The sequence below is a fragment of the Dasypus novemcinctus genome, chromosome 17, assembly GCF_030445035.2.
Source record: "Dasypus novemcinctus isolate mDasNov1 chromosome 17, mDasNov1.1.hap2, whole genome shotgun sequence".
In the NCBI taxonomy this organism is placed as follows: Eukaryota; Metazoa; Chordata; class Mammalia; order Cingulata; family Dasypodidae; genus Dasypus; species Dasypus novemcinctus.
Window position 1 is genome coordinate 31,791,971 of NC_080689.1, and position 24,848 is coordinate 31,816,818.

At 37.3% G+C, this 24,848-nt stretch overlaps 1 protein-coding gene across 6 annotated transcripts in view; it reads left to right on the forward strand.

Moving 5' to 3' along the window:
• Positions 1-24,848, forward strand: part of PLEKHH2 (pleckstrin homology, MyTH4 and FERM domain containing H2) — a 134,642-nt gene that overhangs the window by 46,295 nt on the left and 63,499 nt on the right. For 3 of the 6 annotated variants that reach the window (XR_011646095.1, XM_004447292.3, XM_023588051.3), the window contains exons 4-11: positions 8,608-8,757; positions 10,093-10,176; positions 10,782-10,863; positions 16,912-17,097; positions 19,093-20,054; positions 22,761-22,836; positions 23,594-23,688; positions 24,509-24,653. Coding sequence is in view for 5 of the 6 variants with exons in the window: in XM_004447292.3 (XP_004447349.1) it covers positions 8,608-8,757; positions 10,093-10,176; positions 10,782-10,863; positions 16,912-17,097; positions 19,093-20,054; positions 22,761-22,836; positions 23,594-23,688; positions 24,509-24,653 (1,780 nt within the window). In the remaining variant the exon portion in view is untranslated. Of the gene's footprint in view, positions 1-6,420; positions 7,154-8,607; positions 8,758-10,092; positions 10,177-10,781; positions 10,864-16,911; positions 17,098-19,092; positions 20,055-22,760; positions 22,837-23,593; positions 23,689-24,508; positions 24,654-24,848 lie in introns of those variants that run through there. The other 3 variants (XM_058278481.2, XM_058278483.2, XM_071208797.1) reach the window with 2 other exon arrangements.

Genomic DNA, 24,848 nt, shown 5'->3' on the forward strand with positions numbered 1-24,848 from the left:
GGTCCCATACATCATCCCTCCACCAACACCTTGCATTGTTGTGAAACATTGGTTACAAACTATGTAAGATCATTGTCAAAATATTACAAATAACTATAGTCCATATCTTACATTTGGTGTATTTTTCCCCCAAACCACCCTGTTACTTTTTAAAATATATTTTTATTACAAATGTTGCCAACTTATAAAACAATCATGCATATGTGTAGAATACCCATACAACACCCCTTCACCAACACTCCACACCATGGTGGAATATTTGTTACAGATTATGAGATAATATCATCAGATTACTACTACCAACTATGGTCTATAGTATACATTTGGCACACTTTTTCTATACCCTCTGCCCCCATTATGAACACAGTATATCTTGCAAGAATATTACAGTAGTGCTGTTAACCACAGTTCACAGGTCACACCAATTGTATTTTTCCCTTGCTTCTCTACATTCCCATACCCTGCAATAGTGATGTACATACACTCGAGCTCACAGAAGGACACTCTTGCATTTGTTCTGTAAACCATGTTTCTCATCCGCCTTTGAGTTTACTGTGTTATTCTTCCCTAGATAATTCTCTAGTTTTCTTTCAGTTGACATTTGCATCCCTAGACTACTCTTTTCAGCCACAATCCCATTTATAATCCAGCTGCTATTCACTACAATGTGTTACCATCAGCACTATCCATTTCTATACTTTTACAGTCAAGTTAATTAAAACTTCTACATACATTAGCATCAGTAGTACTTCTCAACCCTCCTCTTATCACCTAATAACCTATACTCTAGATTTTAACTCCATGCATTTTTATTTTTCATATTTAGTTCATATTAATGAGACATGCAATATTTGTCCTTTTTTGTCTGGTTTACTTCACTTAGCATACTGTCTTCAAGATTTGTCCATGTGATCATATGTATTCCAATTTCATTTCTTCTTTCTGCAGCATAGTATTCCGTTATATGTATGTATCACATTTTGTTTATCCATTCATTGGTTGATGGACACGTGCGTTGTTTCCATCTTTTCACATTTGTGAATAATACCGCTATGAACATCAGTGTGCAGATGTCTATTCGTGTCAGTTTTTAGTGCTTCTGGGTATATTCCTAGTAGAGGAATGACTGGATCGTATGGCAGTTCTATATTTAGCTTCCTGAGGAACTACCAAACTGTCTTCCACAGAGGCTGCACCATTTTACAATCCCACGAACAGTGAAGGAGTGTTCCTATTTCCCCACATCCTCTCGGGCACTTATTTTCTCTTTTTTAAATGGCCAGTATGTATGGTGTTAGATGATATCTCAATGTCATTTTGATTTGCATTTCCCTAATAGCTAGTGATATAGAACATTTTTTCATGCGCTTTTTGACCGTTTCTGCCCAGGGGAAGATGGGCAGTGGCCTCCCCATTGTGGCCTTCAGTTTCCCAGAGAGGCTGGTACAGGTTCTCCCAGCTTCCTCCCTGTCGGAGGTGGGGCTGGGACTCAGTCTAGAGCTACAATCCAATCTGAGTGGAAAGAAGCTGGTGCCTACTAGCACTGTGATTTTCAATAAACTCCACTTCCCCTCATGCTGGGGCAAAGTTGAAATGGTGGCTACCAGCCTCTTTCTGACTTGGACAGCTAAATTTTAGCTGTTCTTAAATTATGCTTTAACCAGCCAAATTTTTTTTTTTTAAGATTTATTTTATTAATGTCTCCACCCCTTCCTCATTCTCCCATTTCCCCCCATTGTCTGTTCTCTGTGTCTATTACTGTGTGTTCTTCTGTGTCTGCTTGTAATCTCATTAGGTGGCTCTGGGAACTGATCCTGGGACCTTCCAGGGTGGGAGAGAGACAGTTACTCTCTTGCGCTACCTCAACACCTGTTCGGCTGTGTCTTCTTATTTTCCTTCCTGTGTGTCTCTTGTTGCATCATCTTGCTGAATCAGCTCACCGTGTGGACCAGCTTGCCCTCACCAGGAGGCCCTGGGCATTGAACCCTGGACCTCCTATATGGTAGACGGGAGCCCAACTGGTTGAGCCACATCCACTTCCCTAGACAAACTTACTAATCAGTAGCTGAAGTCAGAGCCCAGTTGCCTCTTCCTCCCATGTTTTTGGGAAATGGAACTTCCAGCTCCCACCACAGAATAGCTCCTGAGGAAGCTCGTGCCACAGGCACCGGCCTCTGCAGCGTGGAGTGCTCTACCATGAATCTTCTCTGCAGATGGGCAGTTTCCTCCTTCCATGCTTTCAAGGATACTGGAGGATACTCTTCTGGTCTCCTGGGGCCCCCAAACACTCCCAAACAGGTGCTTTATATAACTCTGGGTGATTACTAACTGCCCTGTAGAATGAGTTGTCTCTAGGAGCACCTTGCTCTGCTGCCATCTTTCCCCTCTTCTCCCCCTATAATCATTTTTATTTCTCTGAGTTTGGTAGTAATGTGGCCCTTTCATTTCTGATTTTAGTTGTTTGTTTCCTCTTTCTTTTTTAATTTGTCAGTATAGCTAAAGATTTGTTGATTTTATTGATCTTTTCAAAGAACCAACTTTGGTTCTGTTGATTCTCTCTGTTGTTTATTTTCTATTTCTTTAATTTCTGCTCTGATTGTTGGCGAAAAGGGGTTGCTCACTGGGACATGGAGACTAATTGCAGGCAGAAAGTTTATTGAGAAGCTCTCCCAATGGAGGGAGTCTGAAGAATAGACTTCAGGCTCCTCCCCCACCCCCGGCTGGTCTGAGGGTCTGAGGAGAGATTTCAGCCCACTTTTGAAAGGGGGGATTTGAATTTATACAGTACATTCCTAGGTGGGGAAATGATAGTCAGTGTGGGGGGGTCAAGGGCCTGAGTGAAGTGCAGGGGCCAATAGGAAGCCCTAGAAGTGAAAATTTTCCCTTGTGTGTCTAGAGGGTAGTGGGTTAGGGAGTTATGTTTTTTTGGAATGCTGGAGGAGCAGATGGTGTTTGATCTGCAGGGAGCAAAGGTCTTTATCTCACTTTACTCCCATTTCCACATAGTTTCTTTGTTCAACCTTTGGGGAAGTGCCATGCTTTCAGACATGTAGGCTTATGAGGGGGGCTTGTCCTCAATGCAGGTCTGTGGGAACTGAGTCACTGCTTGTTAATTATTGCAAACCTAGTGAGAGGGCACCTCTAACACTGATCTTTTGTTGAATCTTTCTTGCTTTCAGTTTAGTTTGCTCTTCTTGTTCTAGATCCTCTAAGTTTATATTTAATTCTCTCATTTGAGAGCTTTCTTCTTTTTTTAAGTAACCATTTAGAGCTATACATTTGTCTCTGTGCACTGTCCTTATTGCATACCATATGTTTTGATATGCTGTGTTTTCATTTTCATTTGCCTGAAAATATTTCCAAATTTCCTTGTGATTTCTTCTTTGACCCATTGGATGTTGTTTTAGTTTGCCAAAGGGCTATTGATGCAAAGTACCAGAAATGTGTTGGCTTTTATAAAGGGTATTTATTTGGGATAAAAGCTTACAGTTCCAAAGCTGTGAAAAGTCCAACTGGAGGCACTATAAGAGGTGCTTTCTCACCAAAGTCAGCTACTGTTGATCCTGGCATGTTGCCACATGGTGAAGCAAGATGGCCACCAATCTCAGCCCAGGTTTCAGTCTTCCTCTCCAGGCACACTCTTTCCTCTTGAACTGCTCTGTGGGGCCAGCCTCTTGGGGCTTCACATTTAAGAGATCCTTTAGTCCTTTCTTTCATGGCTTAGGGCTTGTTTCTTTCCAGACCCCTCTATCAGTCTCTGCTATTTTGAGCTCTTCCCAAGTTCAGCTGTAAGCTGTCAAGCAACTGGATCATCTCTCCTCAGGGCCTCAGCTGTTTGAGCCTCTTCTTTATGGTACATGTCAAAGCTCTTTCTTTCTGTGTCTTTCTGAGTGAGTGTCTGTTTTTATCAGTCCCAGTAAGGGAGCGGGGACTCAACCTGGGTCTTATCTCACTTACGTGGTCCAATAAAAAAGTCCTACAGCAATATTATCAAGTTAATCTAATCAAAGGCCCCTCAACTGAAAATTTTTTAAATATGTATTTTTTGAAGTATATCATTCATACATGATGAATTTAATACAACTAAAGGAATAGAATAGTTTCAAAGATAATCTTTCTCTTTGGGGGATTCATAAAATAATTTCAAACTGCCATAGTTGTTTAAAAGTGCATTGTTTAATTTCCACATATTTGTGACTATTTTTAAATTTATTGAAAATTGTTTTGTGACCTAAGATATGGTCTCTCCTGGAGAATGATCCAGGCATACTACAGAAGAATGTATATGTTTATGTTTGTTGTTGGGTAAAAGTGTTCTATATATGCCTGTTAGGTCTGTTTGACTTACTATGTCATTCAAGGCTTCTGTTTACTTATTCTTTGTCACAATGGTCTGTCCATTTTGGAATGTGGTATTAAAGTAACCTATTATTAATGTAGAAGCACCTACTTCATATATTTTGGGGGCTCTATTGTTAGGTACATATATTTACAATTGTATTCTTGTTGACCCCTTTATCAGTATATAGTGACCTTGTTTATCCCTTAAAACAGTTTTTAACTTAAAGTCTACTTTGTGTTCTATTAGTATAGCTACCCCAGCTTTCTTTTGGTTAATATTTGTATGTTATGTTTTTTCCATCCTTTACTTTCAACCTACTTGTGTGTTTGAATTTAAGATGAGTCGCTTTTTTTTTAAAAAGATTTATTTATTTATTTCTCTACCCTTCTTCCCCCACCCCAGTTGTCTGCTCTCTGTGCCTATTTGCTGCGTCTTCTTTGTCCGCTTCTGTTGTTGTGAGTGGCACGGCAATCTGTGTTTCTTTTGGTTGCGTCATTTTGTTGTGTCAGCTCTCCGTGTGTGCGGCACCATTCCTGGGCAGGCTGCACTTTCTTTCCCGCTGGGCAGCTCTCCTTACGGGGCGCACTCCCTGCGCATGGGGCTCCCCTCCACCGGGGACACCCCTGCATGGCAGGGCACTCCTTGCGCGAATCAGCACTGCACATGGGCCAGCTCCACATGGGTCAAGGAGGCCCGGAGTTTGAACCACGGGCCTCCCATGTGGTAGACGGATGCCCTAACCACTGGGCTACGTCTGCCGCCTGGTTCATGCTTTTTTAAAAAAATCCATCCTGCCAATCTTTTCCTTTTGACTGTAGAGTTTAATCCATTTGTATTTAAAGCAGCTATTGCTGATGCAGGACTATTTTTCGTATTTTTCTATTTAGTCTTTGTAAGTCTTATACCTTTTTTGTCCCTCAATTCTTCTGTCAATGCCTGACTTTCATATTTATTTGTGTGTTTTTTACAGTGTACCATTTGAGTCCCTTTTCATTTATTTCTGTATATATTTTTCATATGTTTTCTTTGTGGTTACCATGGAACTTAAATTTAATAACCTAAATCTATAACGATCACATTTGATTTGATACCCATTTAACTTAACAGCATACACAATACACTGCTCTTATATTGCTCCGTCTCCCTATCTTTTTGTTGTACTTGTTACAGATTATATCTTTTTACATTGTATGTAAAAAAAATTAGATTTATCATTACTTTCATGTATTTGAACTGTAAAATTTTTAAAAATACCATAGGGTGGTACTGGCATTTATAATTATCCATATGGTTACCTTTGCCAGAAGTCTTTATTTCTTTATGCTGCTTTGATCCACAGTCTAGTGTCTTTTCCTTTCAGTCTGAAGAACTCCCTTTAGCATTGCTTGTAAGGCAGGTATAGTGGTGACCTCCTCTCACAGATTTTGTTTATCTGGAAATGTCTTAATCACTCCCTCATTTTTGAAAGACATTCTCACTAGATATAAAATTCTTGGTTGAAAATGGTTATCTTTCAGCACTTTTAAATATTTTGTACCATTGCTTTCTTGCTGCCCTGGATTCTGATAAGAAATTGGCACTTAATCTTATTGGGATTCCCTTGTATATAGCATAATTAGTTTTTTCTTGCAGCTTTCAGAATTCTCTTCTTGTTCTTGGATTTCAACATTTGAGTTCTTATTGTCTGGGTGTGGTTTTCTTTGAGTTTATCCTGTTTAGGGTTCATTAGGATTCTTGAATATATATATTCATTTCTTTCATTACGTTTGGGAAGTTTTCTGCCATTATTTCTTTGAAGATACCTTCTGCCCATTTTTCTCTTTCTTCTCTTTTTGGAACTCCTATAATGTGTATTTAATATGCTCATTAGTATCCCAACAGGTCTTAGATTCTGTTCACCTTTTCCAAGTCTTTTTTCTTCCTGTTCTTCAGCCTGAATCATTTTCTTGTCTGATTCTTTTTCCTTCTGCTTCAATTTGCTGTTAAGACACTCTAGGAACTTTTTCATTTCAAATATTGTGGTCTTAAATTCTATTATTTCTTTTTTAAAAATTATTTTCCCATCTTCACCATGGCAGGTGGTGGCAGAAGCACCAAGAGAGGCTTTGTGCACAGGATGTAAGAGACTGAAGACTAAGAGAGGACTCAGGCGTGCAAGCAGGTGGCATTTTTGCGCATCTTAGAGTATTAGTCAGGGTACTCTAGGGAAAAAGAACTGACAGGAGATATCTATAAATATCAGATTTTTGTAAGAAGTGTCTCAGGTGACTTTGGGGAAGGGCAAGTCCAAATTCCATAGGGCAGGCCATGAGCTGGGAACTCTGATGAAGGTTTTCAATGAATTCCCCAGGAAAAGATGACTGGCAGAAGCAGAGAGAGAAATTCTTTTAAAGCCTTCAACTGATTGAATGAGACATCTTTCTTTGCTGAAGCCAACCTCTTTAGTTGATTGTAGATATAATCAGTCCATAGATACAATCAACTTACTGATGACTTAAGTCCATGGAATGTCCTCACAGTAACAGTCACTCCAGTGCTCGCTTGACCCAGCAACTGGATATCAAAACCTGGCCAAGATGACACATGAACTTATCACAGAGAGGAATGCTGGTTGATGTCTGAAGGTTCTTTTCCTGTGAAGTCAGGATTCACCAACTGAGGGTCGTCCATTGAGTTGACCAAAGTCACAAGGGCAAAGAAGAGACAAAGTGCCCTATAGGTGCTCATGCCTGCATGGGACCAACTTGGGACACTACTGGCATCTGCTCCCCACCTGCACCCAGGGCTGAAGGTACCAGCAAACCATGGAAGGTCTCTATTATTTCTGTTTTTAAAATTTCGATATCTTTATTGAGATTCTGATATTGTTCATTCATTGTTTTCTTGATAACCTTTAGTTCTTTCTCTGTGTTTTCCCTTATCTCTTTGAGTATATACAGGGTCACTTTTTAAAAGTCTTTGTTCATTATATCTAAAGTCTGGTCTTTTTTTTTTTTTTATGGTTTCTGGATATTTATTCACTTCCTTTGGATGGGCCACTGTTTCCTGTTTCTTGGTTTGCCTTGTAATCTTTTGTTGCACACTGTACATTTTAATATTTTAAAGTGTTAACTCTGTGATTCAGTCCCCAAGCTGTCTGTTCCTTAAGTTTGTATACAATTAATGATATGACAGAGATTTCTTTAAGTGCAAAGAGCTAACAAAAACAAGCCAATGCAAAAAACTCCTTTTTAGGAGGTACTAGGAACTGAACCTGGGACCTCCCATGTGGGAGAGAGGTGCTCAATCGCTTCAGCCATCTCTGCTCACTGCTTTGTTGTGTCTCTCATTGTGCTTCCTCTTTGTGTCTCCTTGTGTCATCTTGCCACACCAGCCCATTGCGTCAGTTCACTGTCTTGCTCATCTTCTCCAGGAGGCACCAGGAACCTAACCTGGGATCTCCCATGTGGTAGGAGTGCAATTGCTTGAGCCATACCTGCTTCCCTTCTTCACAGTTTAGCTCTGCTGTTAAGGAGATCAGCCCAAGGTGAATAAAAGCAGGGTCCTCCCTGTATTTTCTGAGCCTGAGTCTTTTCCTGGAGTTGTGCTTGCTTGTGGCTTTAAGAAATCCCCTGTTAATAGGAATTCAAATGCCCGCTCTACTCCCTATGAAATAGACTTTCTCTCCCTTCCTGATGTACTATTGTATGACTTAAAGCAGGTAATCCTTTACTCCAAGCCGTTTTCAAGTACACACAGGCACTGAATTAATGCATATACAGGACCCACAATGGGAGCAGTTTATATCCCTAGTACCTTGGGGAGGATGTGCAGAAGACCAGCAAGGGCATCATGAACTTCTTCTGTGGTTTTTTAAAGTTGTTTTTTCATGATTCAGCTCTCGCCCAATTACTGCAACCTTTTAACTGTTTTCCAGAGTGCTGAGGAAGATGTCCCTCCCAGTTTTTTCTAGTTGTTCTTAGAGTTAGTAGGGGAGCAGCACCCTAGAGTGTCTATGTCAGAAGCCCTCTAGTCAAAATGTTTTGAAACTTAAGTAATATTCTGAAAATGTCTTTCTATCTTTATGTATCTCTTCGGTAGTGCCACTTTGTAAAACAGTATTTAAACTAAAATTTTTCAATACATTAAAACTTGCTGTTTAATATTTTCCTTTTATGATGATATGCCTTTCAGGACTTTATGTAATGTTAAAGTCAAGTTCTAAGTTTAATACTGTGATAAATTTAGTACATGCACAATTTTGATATTTTATCCTCTGATTTTAGGTTCAAGTTATGGAAGAGAAACTAAAAGCAGCTAATATTCAAACCAGTGAATCAGAGAACAGGTTGTATAAAAAGTGTCAAGATCTGGAGATCCTGATACAGGAAAAAGACGACACCATACAAAACTTGGAAATGCAACTTTCAGAGCAGGTTAGGAAGAATTTGATCATCAAAGAGTACTGAATATTTAATCTAAGTATCCTTTAAAAAATAATAAAGTATATAAAAAAGAGTACTGAATATGTGCGTTCGTTTATGCATAATCACAAAGATTAAAAAGAGATCCCAAGTTTTATTGAGGAATCTTACTTATTTGGTCAGTCCACAAAATTGCATCACATTTATTGATGAAAGATGCAAGTAAAATAGTGTTAAGTTTTCTATATTGAGATCAAATATTGTATTTAGTGTATTTTAAAATTGCATTGGGAAAATTGCATTAGAGTTATTTACTTAAAATAACAGTTTAACATTTAAATATAATCACTATGAAATTGTTTGGCTAAATATACTGAATTATTTTATTTTCAGCATTTTTTTTTCAATTCTCTGGGAATCACTGCTTCTTTAGATCAGTGTTTTTCAGCTTTTCACCCCAGCCTCCACCTACTATGATTTATATGATAGTTATATTCTTAGTAGTTTTGTGACCATAACAAGAATTTAAGATTGCTAAATATGAGGTAGCATTTCTCATTCTTTATTTTTCCTTGTTTTTTTTTTAAAGATTTATTTTTATTTATTTAATTCCCCTCCCCTCCCCCGGTTGTCTGTTTTCTGTGTCTTTTTGCTGCGTCTTGTTTCTCTGTCCGCTTCTGTTGTCGTTAGCGGCACGGGAAGTGTGGGTGGCGCCATTCCTCAGCAGGCTGCTCCCTCCTTCGCGCTGGGCGACTCTCCTAATGGGTGCACTTCTTGCACTTGGGGAGCCATGCGGGGGACACCCCTGTGTAGCAGGGCACTCCTTGCATGCATCAGCACTGTGCATGGGCCAGCTCTAGGCCCGGGGCTTGAACCGCGGACCTCCCATGTGGTAGACGGCGCCCTAACCACTGGGCCAAAGTCCGTTTCCTTTTCCTTGGTATTTTTAAACTGATATTTGAGAACAACAACAACAAAAAAAACAACCATGCCTCGAGGAGAATCTGATTCTCTTCTCCTTAATCTCATTGACCCATATTCTACTATTCTAAATCTCAGACCATTTCCAGAAATGGTTTATTTTGTTGATATATTCAGTGACTTGATTTCAGTATTTGAACTTTAAAATAAAGAAATAATTGAATATGTCCTTATGGCTTATTGTTTCATCTGCTAAATAGTTTAATAGTTTTTCTCTAGTTTTATTCTATTGGTAATTGGGAGGTAGATTTACTAACTTGGAAATAGGTTTTAAGTGGATTTGCCTTTTTAACTTATGATGTAACTTTTCCAGACCAGTGGGCTTATGTTTGAAAATCACTAAATGAACTGCTACTGTTATTTCAGAAACAAATAAGAATTCAAGAAGCTAAAATAATAGAAGAGAAAGCAGCTAAGATCAAAGAATGGGTAACAGTTAAGTTAAATGAGGTATTTATTGCTATATTTGGCCTTTTTTCTCCTTTTGAATAGTAGATAAGTCATCAGAATATATGGTCATTCTGAGTCAAACAAAATTCTGATCAGTTGGTGGTGCTGCTGTCTTTTAGTAACCTTAGGATACATAGCTTACATTTTAATATCCACTGTTTTTCTAAAATTAAAAATATTGATAAGCTCATGGTAAGCAGTATAAATAGTTCATTTAAAATAATTAGTTCATTTTAAATAATTATAGACTATATGTATAGATCTCATAAGATTAGTGTTTTCTGTACCTGAGAAGTACACAATTAATTAGTCTATATGGCAGATTAAATGCTGAAATAATTTTGTTTTGAAATAATATTTCAATGGAAAAGTCACAGAGAATGAAAATTTAAAACTCTTAGCTCTGGAAAAAATAAATATCAAAGCCACAGTTATCTAGGCTGATATCTATGCTGATAAATTTGTCTAATTTTTGCTCATTTTTTCTTTTGTATTTTGCTTACAGATAGAGTAATTAGGTATTAACATTTTCTAAATACTATAATTTACTAGTACATTTCAGGTGTGTTATCCATGTATAAAATGATAGTATAATGTTCTTTTAGCTAGAGTTGGAGAATCAGAATCTTCGTTTGATCAACCAAAACCAAACTGAAGAGATAAGAACAATACAGTCAAAACTACAAGGTATGAATATTTTGACTAAAGAGCTTAGTTGGATTTATTTGACTATATAGAATGGTACTATTTCTTGCTGATGTTTTGTATACAATAATTAATATCATAGAAGAAGTTATTTTTATGGAATGAAAGAGAATTTTTAAACAAACCAGAACTCCCACATAAATGTTGGGTCTGAAAGTAGAAGGTGAAAAGAGACAGGACCAGTAATGTCCATAGTGACTGGACAACTCAGACCCCCATGTGGATCCAGTTCAGTCCAGGAGCGTGTTTTCATCTGTGGAAATTTTGAACCAAGGAAGACAGGTGAAAATATCTTCAGTAGGAGTGATGGAGAATAGCTAAATTGTTGGTTTATTAATCCAGAGGGGCAAGGTCAGTTGTAGACAGAGACTTGGTAGTAAGAGTATGGCAAGAGAGCTTAAGAGATTAGAGGAAGGTGCTAGGTAGGAGGAGGCTGAGTGACGTAAGTCGGACAGCTGCAGCACTCAGGGCTCCTTCCTTTGTTGCTCAGTCACCCATTCATTAGCTGCTCTCAATCATGAAAGTAGGAATAATTTTGTCCTCTTGACCTGGACCTCTTTTGCCACTCTGTTGCATGTAGACACCCATGAAGATTTACCTATTTGCAGGTACCTGCAATCCTACACAGCATTCCATTAGGAAAAAATCTACTGTGTTGTTGCTAAGCTTATCAGGAGCCCAAGACAAGGTATAAAATAGGCTATCTTTGAGGAAATTTCCACCATCACATTCCTGAGAATGGGGTAATTCTGCATTAAAATCCAGAGATGTTAAAATCCAGGCATAAAAGTGGAATGTAAGCTATTTTCTGAAATATAACCTCCGTGTAATATATCATGATGACCCCAGAGCCACCAAAAGTTCCTGAAGACCCAGTGGAGGGTCTTATGTTCTTTGATGTGGAAGAAATGTGTCATACAACCATAATACTTGTGTCAGCAGATCTGGGGGATAATCAGGAGCCTGTTGATATAACAGCCCATCTCTACAGAGGCCCATTTCAGCCTGTAGTCTGATAAATGTTTGTTTCTTTTTACCGCTTTATTGAGGCTAAAACAATGTGCAATTTTACACATAAATTGCACATATTTGAGGTGTATGATTTGATGAGTTTTGATAGATGTATGTAGCTATGACACTACCACACAGTCAAGAAATAAACATATCCCTTACTACCAAATTTTTCTCATGCACCTCTGTGAACCCTCCTCCCCTTCTTCCTGTCTCAGGCCACAGACATCCATTGATTTGCTTTCTGTCACTATAGATAAATTAGTATTTTCAAGAATTTTACATAAATATAATCATATAGTGTGTATTCTATGCCTTTTTTCATAAATGTTGAGAAACATCCATGTTGTTTGTTGCATGTGTTGATAGTTTATTTTTATTCCTGAGTCATATTTCATTATATGGATATACTGCAACTTTTTAATCCTTTCCTTTGTTGATGGACATTTGAATTGTTTCCAGTTTGGGGCTATTACAAATAAAGCCGCTGAGAACATTTGTACATAGGCTTTGTGTAAAATTATGCTTTCTTTTGGCTTGGGTAAGTACGTAGGAGTGGAATGGCTGAGTCTTATAGTAGGTGTATGTTTAACTTTTTTAGAAATTGCCAAACTGTTTTCCAGAGTAGTTTTATTATTTTACATTGGAACCAGCAATGTAAGAGAGTTCTAGTTGCTCTACATCCTTGCTAACACATGGCTTGTCAGGTTTTAAATTTTTCCCTAAGTGGGTGTGTATTGGTATCTCATTGTGGTTTTATTTGCATTTCCCTAAAGGATAATGATGTTGAGCATCTCTTCATATATTATTTTGTTCTTATTCTAAGTTATTTTGGGTAGTCCAGATCCTTTCATTTCTGTATAAATTTTAAAAACAGCTTGTCAATTTCTACCAAATAAAGCTTAAAGCTTTTTAAGATTTTGATTTAGCTTGCATTGAATCTATAGGTCAGTTTGGAGAGAGTTCACATCTTAACAATATTGAGTCTTCTCACTCAAGAACGTGGTATATCTTTCCATTTATTTAGGTCTTCTTTAATTTCAGAAATGTTTTGAAGTATAACAACACAGCAATAACAACAACACAACAACTAAATAGTGTATGCCAGGAATTATCATTTTACTGAGGTTCTGAGATTAAGGGTCACATACCTTATAAGTGAAGGAATTAGGATTTGATCTCAGATCTGTCTGACTTTTAAATCCTGCTCTTCCTACTCTATTATGCTACTTCTTCATTTATAACAATATTGTCTAGGTAGGTGATATGTCCTTTTCCAGTCGTGGATATCCTATTTCTGAACCTTTCAAACAGTAGTTCCCAACCATTTTTTTCCCTCAATGGCAAATGTTATTTGTGTGTATGATATCTCTGTGGGTGTGTCTAAATTATAGACTGTAATAACCTTAAGATTAAACCTGGATTTTTGTGCACTTCCCAGCATGCTGAGGCTAAGTTCACCCAATTTTTTTCCATTCAGCAATGAACACTGAAATCTTCTGAATCTTCTATAATTTTAAAAATCATTTGGGGAAGTTAATTTACAGCATACCATTCATCTAAGTACCATGGTTGAAAAGCTGTTTTCTGGATGAATTATGATCTCTGAATAGGTCAAAAAAGTAGGACCAGATATTAATGTTGCATGTCTAGTCTGAAAGGCCTTCTGTTTATCCCCTTATTAGAACCATGTTATGACCCAGTGAATCCAACTTACTTAAAGTACTGTATACTAAAGTTAGTCAAGGAGGACAGGGATTGGGACAGTAGGTACCAGTGATGGCATTTTGGAGCATTGCCACTAAGTGTGGATTATAGTTTACATTATAGTTTACACTTTCTCCCACACAATTTTGTTATGACAAAAAAATATAATGGCTGTATCTGTCATTGCAACATCATGCAAGTTAATTCCAATGTCACGAAAATGCCCCCATATTACACCTATTTTTCCCCTCCCCCTTCTCTTAGAACCTCTGGTGGCCACTGCTTCTACATCAATGATCAAAGTTCTTCCATTGCTAGAATAACAATGTCCATAGTTGAATAACAGTAAGTCTAGTTTAGTCCATTGTTCATTCCCTAATCCTGAGAATTCTGGAATGGCGATGCCCACTCTGCATCCAATTGGGATTTTGAGGAATACATTTGAAAACTACCAGCATGTAGAAGAACATGTCCTTTGAAATCAACTTTAGATTAATAATTGTATTATATCTCCAGATTTTTTTACATCAGTAAAAGAGTTATTGTAATAGATACCTTATAGGTTTCATGGGGTATTGTATAGAATTGTTAATTATTGGGCTTATGAAAGAACTTTGTCCCCTGCATGTTAATACTTAATGCTATTATTTCCTCCACTTACATATGGAACTCCAAAATTCCATATTTAGAGTTAAAGACTAGGGTATATGTGACATTCACCCTCATTGAAATACATTATATGTCACTCTCAAAAGCCTGTATCCTTCCTGATACTCTTAGCTTGCAATTCAAGTCTTCCTTAGCAGCCTCTGAGGTCTTTTAGACTAGGATATTGATCCTTGGAATTTAGGCTTGGGCTGGAGAAAAATAGATACAATGTTCACAAACTAGTTCATGTGGCTTTGGCTACCGGGCTCTCAGCTACCACATGGGAGGTCCTTGGTTCAGATCCCTGTGCTCTCTAAAGAAGACAGCAAGCTTGCACAACAGGCAGGTGTGGCAAGCTGACACAATAAGAGACACAAAAAGAAAAGCTGTAATGAGAGATCAACAAAGCAGGGAGCAGAGGTTCATGGTGTCTCCTAAAGAAGACAGCAAGCTGACACAATGGGCAGGTGTGGCAAGCTGACACAACAGAGATGACACAACAAGAGACGGGGGGAGGAAAAACATAATGAGAGACATCACAAAAGCAGGGAGTAGAGGTGGCTCAAGCAATTAGGCATATCCCTCCAACATCAGAGGTCCTGGGTTTGGCTCACAGTACCTCCTAAAGAAACAAGGAAGATGAACAGACACAGCAAGTGAAAAACAACAAAGGGTGGGGAGAAAAACAACTAGTTAGTACTTTAAAATATATGTATGTATAACAATTCCATTGTCAATTAGTTCAGTGACAGATGATGAACATGAATATATCAAAAGATATATTTAAAGGAATACAATATAAGGAATTTAAAGGCATACACCTGTGCATGTCTCAGGAGGCCCTCATTGACTGCCACATAAACAGTGCCTCAAACAGGGGGGCTCCTGAGGACTCTAGAGACATCTAGACACAATAGGCAGGATAGTCAAGCTCAGGATTCAGTAACCTGTCAGCAGGCCTTACTTTGAAATATATGCTCCCCAGTGTAACAGAGTTAAATTCAGTTTTAATTTCCCTACTCGTGGCTCTTCTGCCACTTTTATTTGAACCTATAGTTAGCACTATACTTGTTAATATATGTCCCAGGGACTATAAATCTCCATTCTGTTCATGTGCCAGTTGAGCCCCGAATCTCAGAGTTGCTCTTCAGTTCAGTGGACTCACCAGTTCAGTGGACTCACCCAGGACAGCTAACAAATGGATGACGATGGACAACACCTGTCCCAAAAAACAGAGTATCTACAACTGCAAGCAAGACAGTTCCATCCATCTGCCCCATGGGATCTAAGCCCCCTCTCAGTCAGAAACAGAGTGGGCATCACCATCCCCAAATCCTCAAGATTAAGGAATGAACAATCATAAGGGGGGAATGCAGCTATGAACTAAAGTAGACTTATTATTATTCTAGCAATGGAAGAACTTGGGGCATGGACATAAAGACAGTGGCCAGCAGAAGTTTTAAGAAGTGGGAGAGGGAAGAATAGGTATAACATGGGGCATTTTGGGGACATTGTACTGCATGACATTGCAATGATATATATAGACCATTATACATCTTGTAAAAACCTATAAAATTGTGTGGTGCGAAGTGTGAACTATAATGTAAACTATAGACCATAGTAACAATACTTCACTATGTGATCATCAATTGTAACAAATGTACTACACTAATCAAATATGTTATTAATGGGGGGAAATGTGGGAGGGGCTAGGGGATATGGGAATCTCCTTATATTTTTTATGTAACATTATGTAATCTAAAGCTTTCAAATATATATGTATTGAAATATGTATGTTTTGTCATAAAATATATGTATATATATATATTTTTAAAGATTTTGTTTGATACTCTACTCAACTATCAGTTACTATTTAACTTCCCTTTGGTGTTCTCACAGAGTTTAGAATTAAATTTTCTTTGAAATGTTTCTTCCTATTACTGGGATCTCCGTGCCTTTGATCTTACAAATAACAATATTAAAAGTCCTAGAGATGAATGAAACCCATTATTAGGTGCTTGCCTATTCACTCTATTACCTATCTAATGCTCTATCTATATAAACGACCCCCCATCCCTTTTCCTCTAAAGAAGTGATTAAGGCTCTCCATATTGTAGTCACAATAGACCAAGCCTCTCCATTTTGTTTTTTCTCATTACTGAAAATGAAGATACCCAAAAGTCATTTTAGTGATCATGTGATATTTGCTCTAGTGATGATCTAAATTTCCTTAAGTTGTCTTGACAACCAGAAACTCAGCCACCTTTTTCTCTCAGTTACTAGCATTAGCACACAATCAAATTCTACTATTGTTTGACTTTGCAAGAAGCTTCAACTCTCTGGTTGTTTATAATATTTTTTTTCATTTGTTTGTTTGTGCTCTTTTATATTTGGTTTTGTTTGGGATAGGATAAGTGCTTTTCAAGGGATTAATATTTTTATCTTTGCAGTTAAAATATTTTGGACATTCAAGATACAATAAAACTGATTTTGAACATAGGCACATGATGCTGGGCATTACTGTATACATATATAAAAAGATGAGCTTCGGGCTTTTTACTGGTATAAGGAGTAGTTTGTCAAAGTTTTTATATGCTTTAGTTATAAACTTAACAAACTATTATATAAAAAAACTGAATCTTGATTTGATTAATGATATTGTAGAAGTTCAAGGGAAGAAGTCATCCATTGTCTCCACATCAAAGCTTTTGGAAGGCCAGCGCTTAAGCAGTTTGACCTTTGGATGCTTTTTATCCAGAGCAAGGAGTCCTCCTCAAGTAGTAAAATCTGAGGAAATGAGCAAGATATCATCTAAAGAACCCAAGTTCACTGAAGAAAACGACATAGAAGGTATTTCTGGACTATAGGAATTTCCTCTGGCAGTTCTTATAAAGGAAAAATAGTTTGGTAGCATTAGTCTAAATAAGCTTAATTTTCCTTTTTCTTGACAACTGGATGTTTTATGAAAATATTTCTAAAGAGCAATACAGCATTTTAACTTTGTGTATCTAGTTATTTTGTATTTTCTGAAAATCTTGGCCAGTGATAAATAGGAGAAACTGATTTTCCCCCCTTAATACCTTTTGCTACATTAGGTGGCAATGATAATTAAAATGAAAATGTTTACAATCCTATGTATAATTCAAAGTACTGATTTTAGCTGAGTTTCAGATCAGAACTATGAGTTTTATATTCATTATATATTTAAAATATAAAAAATAACCTAATATTAGACATAAAATTAAATATGACATAGAAAGCTTATAAACAAAAATAATAGGGGACAATTTAGTACTCTTTTCAGCAAATGTTACCGCTTTGATTTTTTTTATCCCCCTCCCCCTTGCGACTTTTTGCTTGCTGTCTGCTCTCTGTGTCTATTTGCTGCTCATTCTTCTGCATTTTTGCTGTTCTCCCTTTTTGTTGCATCACTTTGCTGAGTTGGCACCTCGTGCTGCCCAGGCTGGCGACTTTCCACAGCGTGTGTGTGAGCCTGCCTTCACAAGGAGGCCCCGGGGTTCGAACCCAGGGCCTCCCATATAGTAAACGGGAGCCCAACTGATTGAGCCACAGCTGCTTCCCTACTGCTTTGATTCTCCCTTTATCCCTTCAAAGAGGAAACTATTTGCCTAGATATTTAAACTGTAGACCTGTATGAGATGTCTACTCTTCTCCTTTTAGTCTTAAAGCTTCTCTAAATTTTGTTTTGTTGTGCAGGTAGCTGCTGGCCTTGCCACCTCTAGTGCCATACCTTTTGTTTGACTTTTCCCAAATATTTTAGAGAGACTTGAATTTGCCATTATACCTTCTCTACTTTTGGTTCCAACTTTCTTCCTCCAAAAGTGAAAAAATTATAGCCCTAAATGCTGTTATGAAATTCAGAAAACTTCATGTTTTTCCAATTAGAAGGCCCCTCTGCTAGTTGTTTTCATGCCATTACTTGCATTTTTTTCTTTTGTGATAGCCATTATAATTTCCTTCCTACTTACTAATAATATATCATGTATCATCTTCAGCTAAGGTAACCTTTAATGAAGCTCTTGCTCACTTGCAATTTAGCAAACTCCCTCTGATACTGAATTTTAGAGTTTATTGATTCAGACTATATTTCCTTGGTTATTAAGGTCATATGTATGTTTTCATATTTTCAAAGTTTATTTTCTACTCTTCAATCTAAAGTTTGGCTCAATATTATGAAGCCAGTGGTTCATATGTATTTAATTGTCCTATGAACAAAAGTAAACCGTATCTAAAGACATTTTTAGAGATGGTATTCTAAAAACACATGTAGTTATGATTAAACCAAAAGTAGAGGAAGTAAGGCTTTTCTTTTTTAATGTTTCCTTCATGGTGTTACATGTGTATTAAGACTTGTGTATAAAGTTTGTCTTTTTAACTATAGCCTTGTATTTATTGTATTTTAATTATTTTATGATAATTCTGGAATTTAGTTGAAAGAGTTGTTATTTTCTTTTCTAAAATACAATTAATAGTGTTTATTTTTTTGGTGGTTGGTTTCTTTGATAGTCATAGTTGCCCTAGTTCACATTTTGCTTCTTTTATTATCTCTCCTTAGACTGTTGTCAGTTTTCTTTTCTAACATGCTGCTTTTAAAAAGTGGTTTAGTTTCTATAGTAGTCTTTTAAAGTATTAGAGCTCTATTTTACATAAAGCTTATAATTTTAAAACTTCGGTTTAAAAATGACATAAAACCAACAAAGGAAAATGTAAATTAAATTTATTCATATGAAATTGCCAGTTCCAAAATATAGTTACATAAAGTTGACTGTATGGACAGATTATATTAATAAAGGAAACTTGCCAATGTGTTGTATGCTTTTCTAGAAATGGAAATTCCAGAAAAGTCTGTCAATAACCAAGTTCAAGAAAACAACAGATGCCAGAGAACATTACATCCAACCCCTTGTAGCTCAGGACAGAATCGGAAACCCAGAACAGGCTTTGTGATGGATGTTGGTATATCCCAGAATTCTGGGGCCCCAGGGAGTGACTGGAGCTCCGACGAGGAAGAGGGGAGCAAAGGAAGATCCAAGTCCAGGTGCACATCCACCCTTTCCAGTCACACTTCAGAGGAAGGGGTCCAGTGTAGCAGGATGGGAAGTGAAACATATTTGACAGCATCTGATGACAGCAGTTCTATATTCGAAGAAGAGACTTTTGGCCTAAAGCGACCGGAGCACAAGAAGCTGTATTCTTGGCAACAGGAGGCACAATGGAAAGCTCAGAATAATCCCCTAGGAAAGGGACATTCTGAATCAAGTAAAAAGGAGCAGGACAGTTCCTCAGATGAACTGAATAAAAAATTTCAGTCTCAGAGACTGGATTATTCCTCTTCGTCGAGCGAGGCCAACACCCCCAGCCCTATTTTGACCCCAGCTTTGACTCCAAAACATCCTAACTTATTACCTGGAACAGGAACACAGTTAGTGCCTTCATCAAACCTGCTGCCTCCAAAGTTAAGGATTCCTAATGTTTTCAGTATAAGTGTAGCACTAGCCAAAAGGCACTTAAGCCAGCCACAGTTAAGCTCCGATAGGATGTTTGGTACAAATAGAAATGCTATAAGCATGATACGACCCCTGAGACCTCAGGAAACAGATCTTGATCTAGTTGATGGTGACAGTACAGAAATTCTGGAGAATATGGACACGAGTTGTGATGATGGATTATTTTCCTATAATTCTCTGGAATCCCCGTGTTCAGATGACCTGGAAACCTTTGACTCAGCCAAGAAGGCAGCAAGCAGCAAACCTCCAACTCCTCCCCTGCACCGTTTTCCGTCTTGGGTAATTAAATTGCTGTGTACTATATACACAGTAGTTTTTTTCTCAACACTCATTTTCAGGTTTTACTTTACTTCTTTTCCTGATTGTTTTCAAATCCAGCTTTGTTCCATTAATTACCAGCTTTCAGAATACAGTTTCCAGATTTATAAGCTAACAAGAAGTCCAATAAATAGCAATTCTCTTCCCACTGAGTTCTGAATAAATGGTGAAATAAGACAAAGGATAAGACAGATGGGAGATCAAAATATCCCCTTTGTTATCAACAAAACTTCTTTTAGAGATATGGCAGACAAATGAGCTTCTCAATACTGAACCTCGGAATTAGCTAGATTTATCCACCCAGCCCCAGGCAGCACTAGAGCACGGTAGGCCTCCTTGGCCTACCCCTCTAAAACTTAAAACTTACTAGAAACACCACATTGGCCTAATAATAAATCACAGTAAGCTCCTCCTCCTTCTTAGGGAACAGAAAGTGAAATAGGTGGAGAGATATCAGGAGTGCTGTATTACTGGAGCTCCCTCTATGGAAAAAAACATTAGGGTTAGTTTTTTGGGTGAATTGATTTATCATTTTCAACTTAATCATTTTCTTGATTGATTTTAAGAGAAAATTAAGTTTACTTTTCATGAACTTTTAAGTCCATTGCTTTAACCAAAAGCATCTTCCTATGCATTAACATCTAGAATCTTCTTCCACTGAAACATTGACCATTAAGATAATAATTAATCCATAAATTATGTAATTTTTCTTAGGAATATCTATATTGCTAGATTCTCCTATTATAAACAAAGTGAATTTTTTTTCTTTCACATTTTGGCATAATTTAATTGTTACCCTCCAGAACAACATCTGGGTTGCAGGATTATTTGTTGTGTCTTTTTTGGAGTCATGTTCTGTTATTTTATTATTATTTAATATTATTTAGAGACCAATGCAATTTTAACTTACTAAATTAAGGCAGCCATGTTTTCCTAGTACAAATTTAGACCTTGAGATGTCTCTGTTCTTATTGATTGATTTCAAAGGCATTTCATTTAAATGTCCACATGAAACCATCTGTAATTTATCATTAAGTTCTGATTGGTACAAGAAAGTGGAAGTTATTGGCTTGTGATGCTGGAATTCCAATTATGTTTCCCTTAGGCAGAAAGGAGTTGAAGTTTTGCCTCTTTTTATTATGCTGAGATTCTCAGAAATTTAGGTCAGGCTTTCAAGTTCATTTTATTTGGCAAACCGTTTTACTACTTCCTTACCTTTCTCTTTTCTTCGGAGTCTATTCAGGTTTGATGAAATAAATTGCTTTTCAAAAGCTTTCTAGCAAGTTGGCCAAGTTTGAGCTTTATTTCTGTTTTTGTTAGACATTCTTCAAATTTCAAGGAAAAGAGATGTATTCTAGTTACTTCAGTTAATAAGAGTTTATTTTGAGGCACAGTCCATCCTAATTAAATGGGGACAACAGTTATTCTTAGTTGTAGAACAACATAGATGATTCTGCAGCACCTTTGGTTGTCGACTCTTTAGAAACAGGTAGCACCCATTGTCACTGCACCGATGGCTCAGCTTGTACTTTCATGTCTACAGTGACTGTCTTTCTGCTTCTCTTACTACTCCTAACTACCCTCCCCAATCTCATGGCTCCTGTCTCCTATTTTCTTTTTACTGTCTTTTGTTTTTTTTAATGTGTACTTCTGTTCTGCCCACTCTGCTATTTGTCTCTCTGTGTGTATTTCACCATTACACTCTTGAAGAGATTGTATCTGATTCATTCATTCAGCCACTATTCAATCTGTTGTGTCCCTGATGGTCAGAGATGCTGTGCCAGCTACCTGGTGGGCCAGGGGCTAATCCAAGGAGCACTGCCTTGGCTTGTCTGCTGGACCCTGGTCCAGTCAACTGTGGCCAGATTAGACACATTACAAAATTCAGGGCATGGTGCTGTGTGCATTAGGAACCACCTGGGATCCTTTTTCTCATAAGGGTAAGAGTTGTTAGTCTTCCTTGTACTTATTTCAGAGAACTTTTCAAAGATCTTCTTCCAGAGGAGAAGAGAAAGCAAAGTAACAACCTACTCTTGGAATAAAATGAAGTCCATCGCACTTCTGAATTCATTGTTTTATCTTAGACATTTCTTCTACTTGAATAAAATGTACCTTGAAATAAGCTGATGACACTCAATGATCCTCTATCTGTGATTTCTGACTTCATGATTTTTCTTCTTCTTTACCATGTTCTAAAAAGGGTTGAATATTAAGTAACATTTGTGTGTAATCAGTGATTATCAATGGTTTCTGACTTCGTGTGTATAGTTAATGATTATCAATGGTTTCTGACTTCCCATTGCAGCCATTCAAGCCTTCTCTTTTTTCTTTAACTGTGTTCTAGAATGGTAAGATTTAAAAGCAGTGTTTGTGTTTAGTCAGTGATTGTGATAAGCTTTCTCTTACCTTTTCCCCTATCTCTTAAAAAGAATTTAAAATACCAAGCAAAAATTTGTGAACAAAGATAAATAATGGAATGACTAATGGTTGGAAAAAATTTTCTGCAGTGCTATTCACAAAGGCATATTTTAGTTGGCATTGATGACAGTCTTATAATAGAGCTGTGCTCTAGTGAATATTAAATGAAGAACAAATGAAAAGCATGTGTATTGAGAGTAATCATTTCTTTGCTTTAAATACCCTGTTCAAACATCTCTTTTATACTAGGAAAGCAGAATTTATGCTGTAGCCAAATCAGGCATTCGAATGTCTGAGGCCTTCAATATAGAGAATGTTAATAAAAGTAAGTGATTTCTTCTTATTATTTCTTTAGCCAAGAACTTATGTCCTTTTATTCCAGAATTTAAAACACATCCTCCCCGCCCTTATTTTTTCTTTAAAAAATTATTGCAAAAGCAATGCATGCCTTTTACCAAAAAATTAAGCCAAGTAACAGACCTTTCTGGAATAAAAAGGGAAATTTCCCTGTGGTTTCTTCTACCAACTCCCACCCTACTCACCCCAATCCATGTCTTAGAAGCAACTGATGATGTTCTGCTACTTTTCAGCTATCTTCTGTTCTTACCATTCAAGAAATCATATATTAACGTTTCAGCATGAGGTGTACCTGATAAAGGCTTAAGAATGAAGATGTTTTAACTCTAGATCACTAATAGGGCCATGAATAATCAGAGAATATCTTCTCAGTATATTACTCACTTAGATCAGTGACAGTCAGCAGGGATTTATATTCAATTCCGTCTAGCCTGAGCTAAGTGAGGATGGAGATTCCAAGAATTAAAAGCTATAATTCAGCTCTGAAAAAGCTTGCAGTCTAGCTGGGGAGAGTAGCACATGTAAAGAACTAATGAACCATGTAAGAGAGTATATAATCAAACCTGTAAATGGTGTACTTCCTAAAGTAGACTATATAATGAGTAACCACTTACATTAATTCAATTTCTCTTTAATTGGAAATTTTGCTAATTCACACTCATAAGAAAAAGAACAATGTTCTAGTTAGTCAACTTTTAAAAATGATTTTCTTTTTTCCATTTCAGATTCTGTTGCATTGCTTTCCTATACCACATCAGGACTTTATACGGCTCTGCTATATAAGAATATGGCAGCTCCAGTGTATACAACTTTGAAGGGGGTAACTTATTACTGTTACTGTTAAACATGTGGTTCTCTTCATGACAGATCAAGACAAATGTTTATTCAAGCTCTGGATTCCATTCTTAACATTTTACACAGTCTTTTTCTTTATAGAGAGTTTAGAAGTTCATACTAATATATCTTAAAAACAGAAGAAATGGAAAGGTCTGGAGAAGATATTTTTTCTTAAAAGAATGTTAGAGGTCTGAGTCAGTTTTTGGGGGGTGTCCCATGTGTTGTTTCCCCTGTGGCTTTTTATTGTTTAAAGGAAACATATTATTAATGATGTAATAAAAATACCTAATTTAGCAAGATCTTTGTATCAGTGCCAGGGTATCCCCACCCTATAAGGATTATCAGGTGTTGATGGCCTTATGTGTTCAGGAATCCTTTATCATTAACAAATGTCTTGCTAATTAGAATTTGGGATTTAATAACATGATTTAGATAACAGTAAAATGTATTCTTGTATTACTTAAAAAAACAAAACAAAACACTTATTCCATGACTTATGGTAAGACAATCTATATCTAAAAAGAGAGATCCCTCTTAGAGATGGATTCAGGGAGAATAAAAAGAATCAGCAGTAGGGGGAGGGCAAAGGACTACAATTTGATTGGCATGGTCTAGGTAGGTCTCATTGAGAAGACAGAGCTGAAGGAGGTGAAGCAGTGCCATACAAGGTCCTGGCAGAGGAAATGATCAATGCAAAGGGCCTGAAATAAAAGCATGCCTAGCATGTTCTCTGGTATGGCTGGAGCAGAGTGAGGGAAGGAGGAGGGAGGAGAAAAGCAAGCTGTTGTTTTGCTTTTCTTTAGAAGGCAACCCAAATAAGCAGCAGCCCATTCCTGGATGACTCCTCTGGCTCAGAGGAAGAAGACAGCTCCAGATCCAGCTCCCAGACTTCGGGGTCAGACTTGCATAGTAGGAGTGGGCCAGGCAGCCCCAGAGCCTTGAAAAGAGGTAAGGGAAAATCTCAGACATTCAAGACAACTCCATATAGTTCAGAAAGTTTATTGGGAATTTCATCTCCACAATAGAATTTTTTAAAAAAATCAGAGTAATTGCTTCATGCCGTAGTAAAAAGAGCATTAAGCTAGGACCAAGGTGCTTATGTTATATTCCTAATTCTATTCTTAATTCCCGTTGTGATTCCAG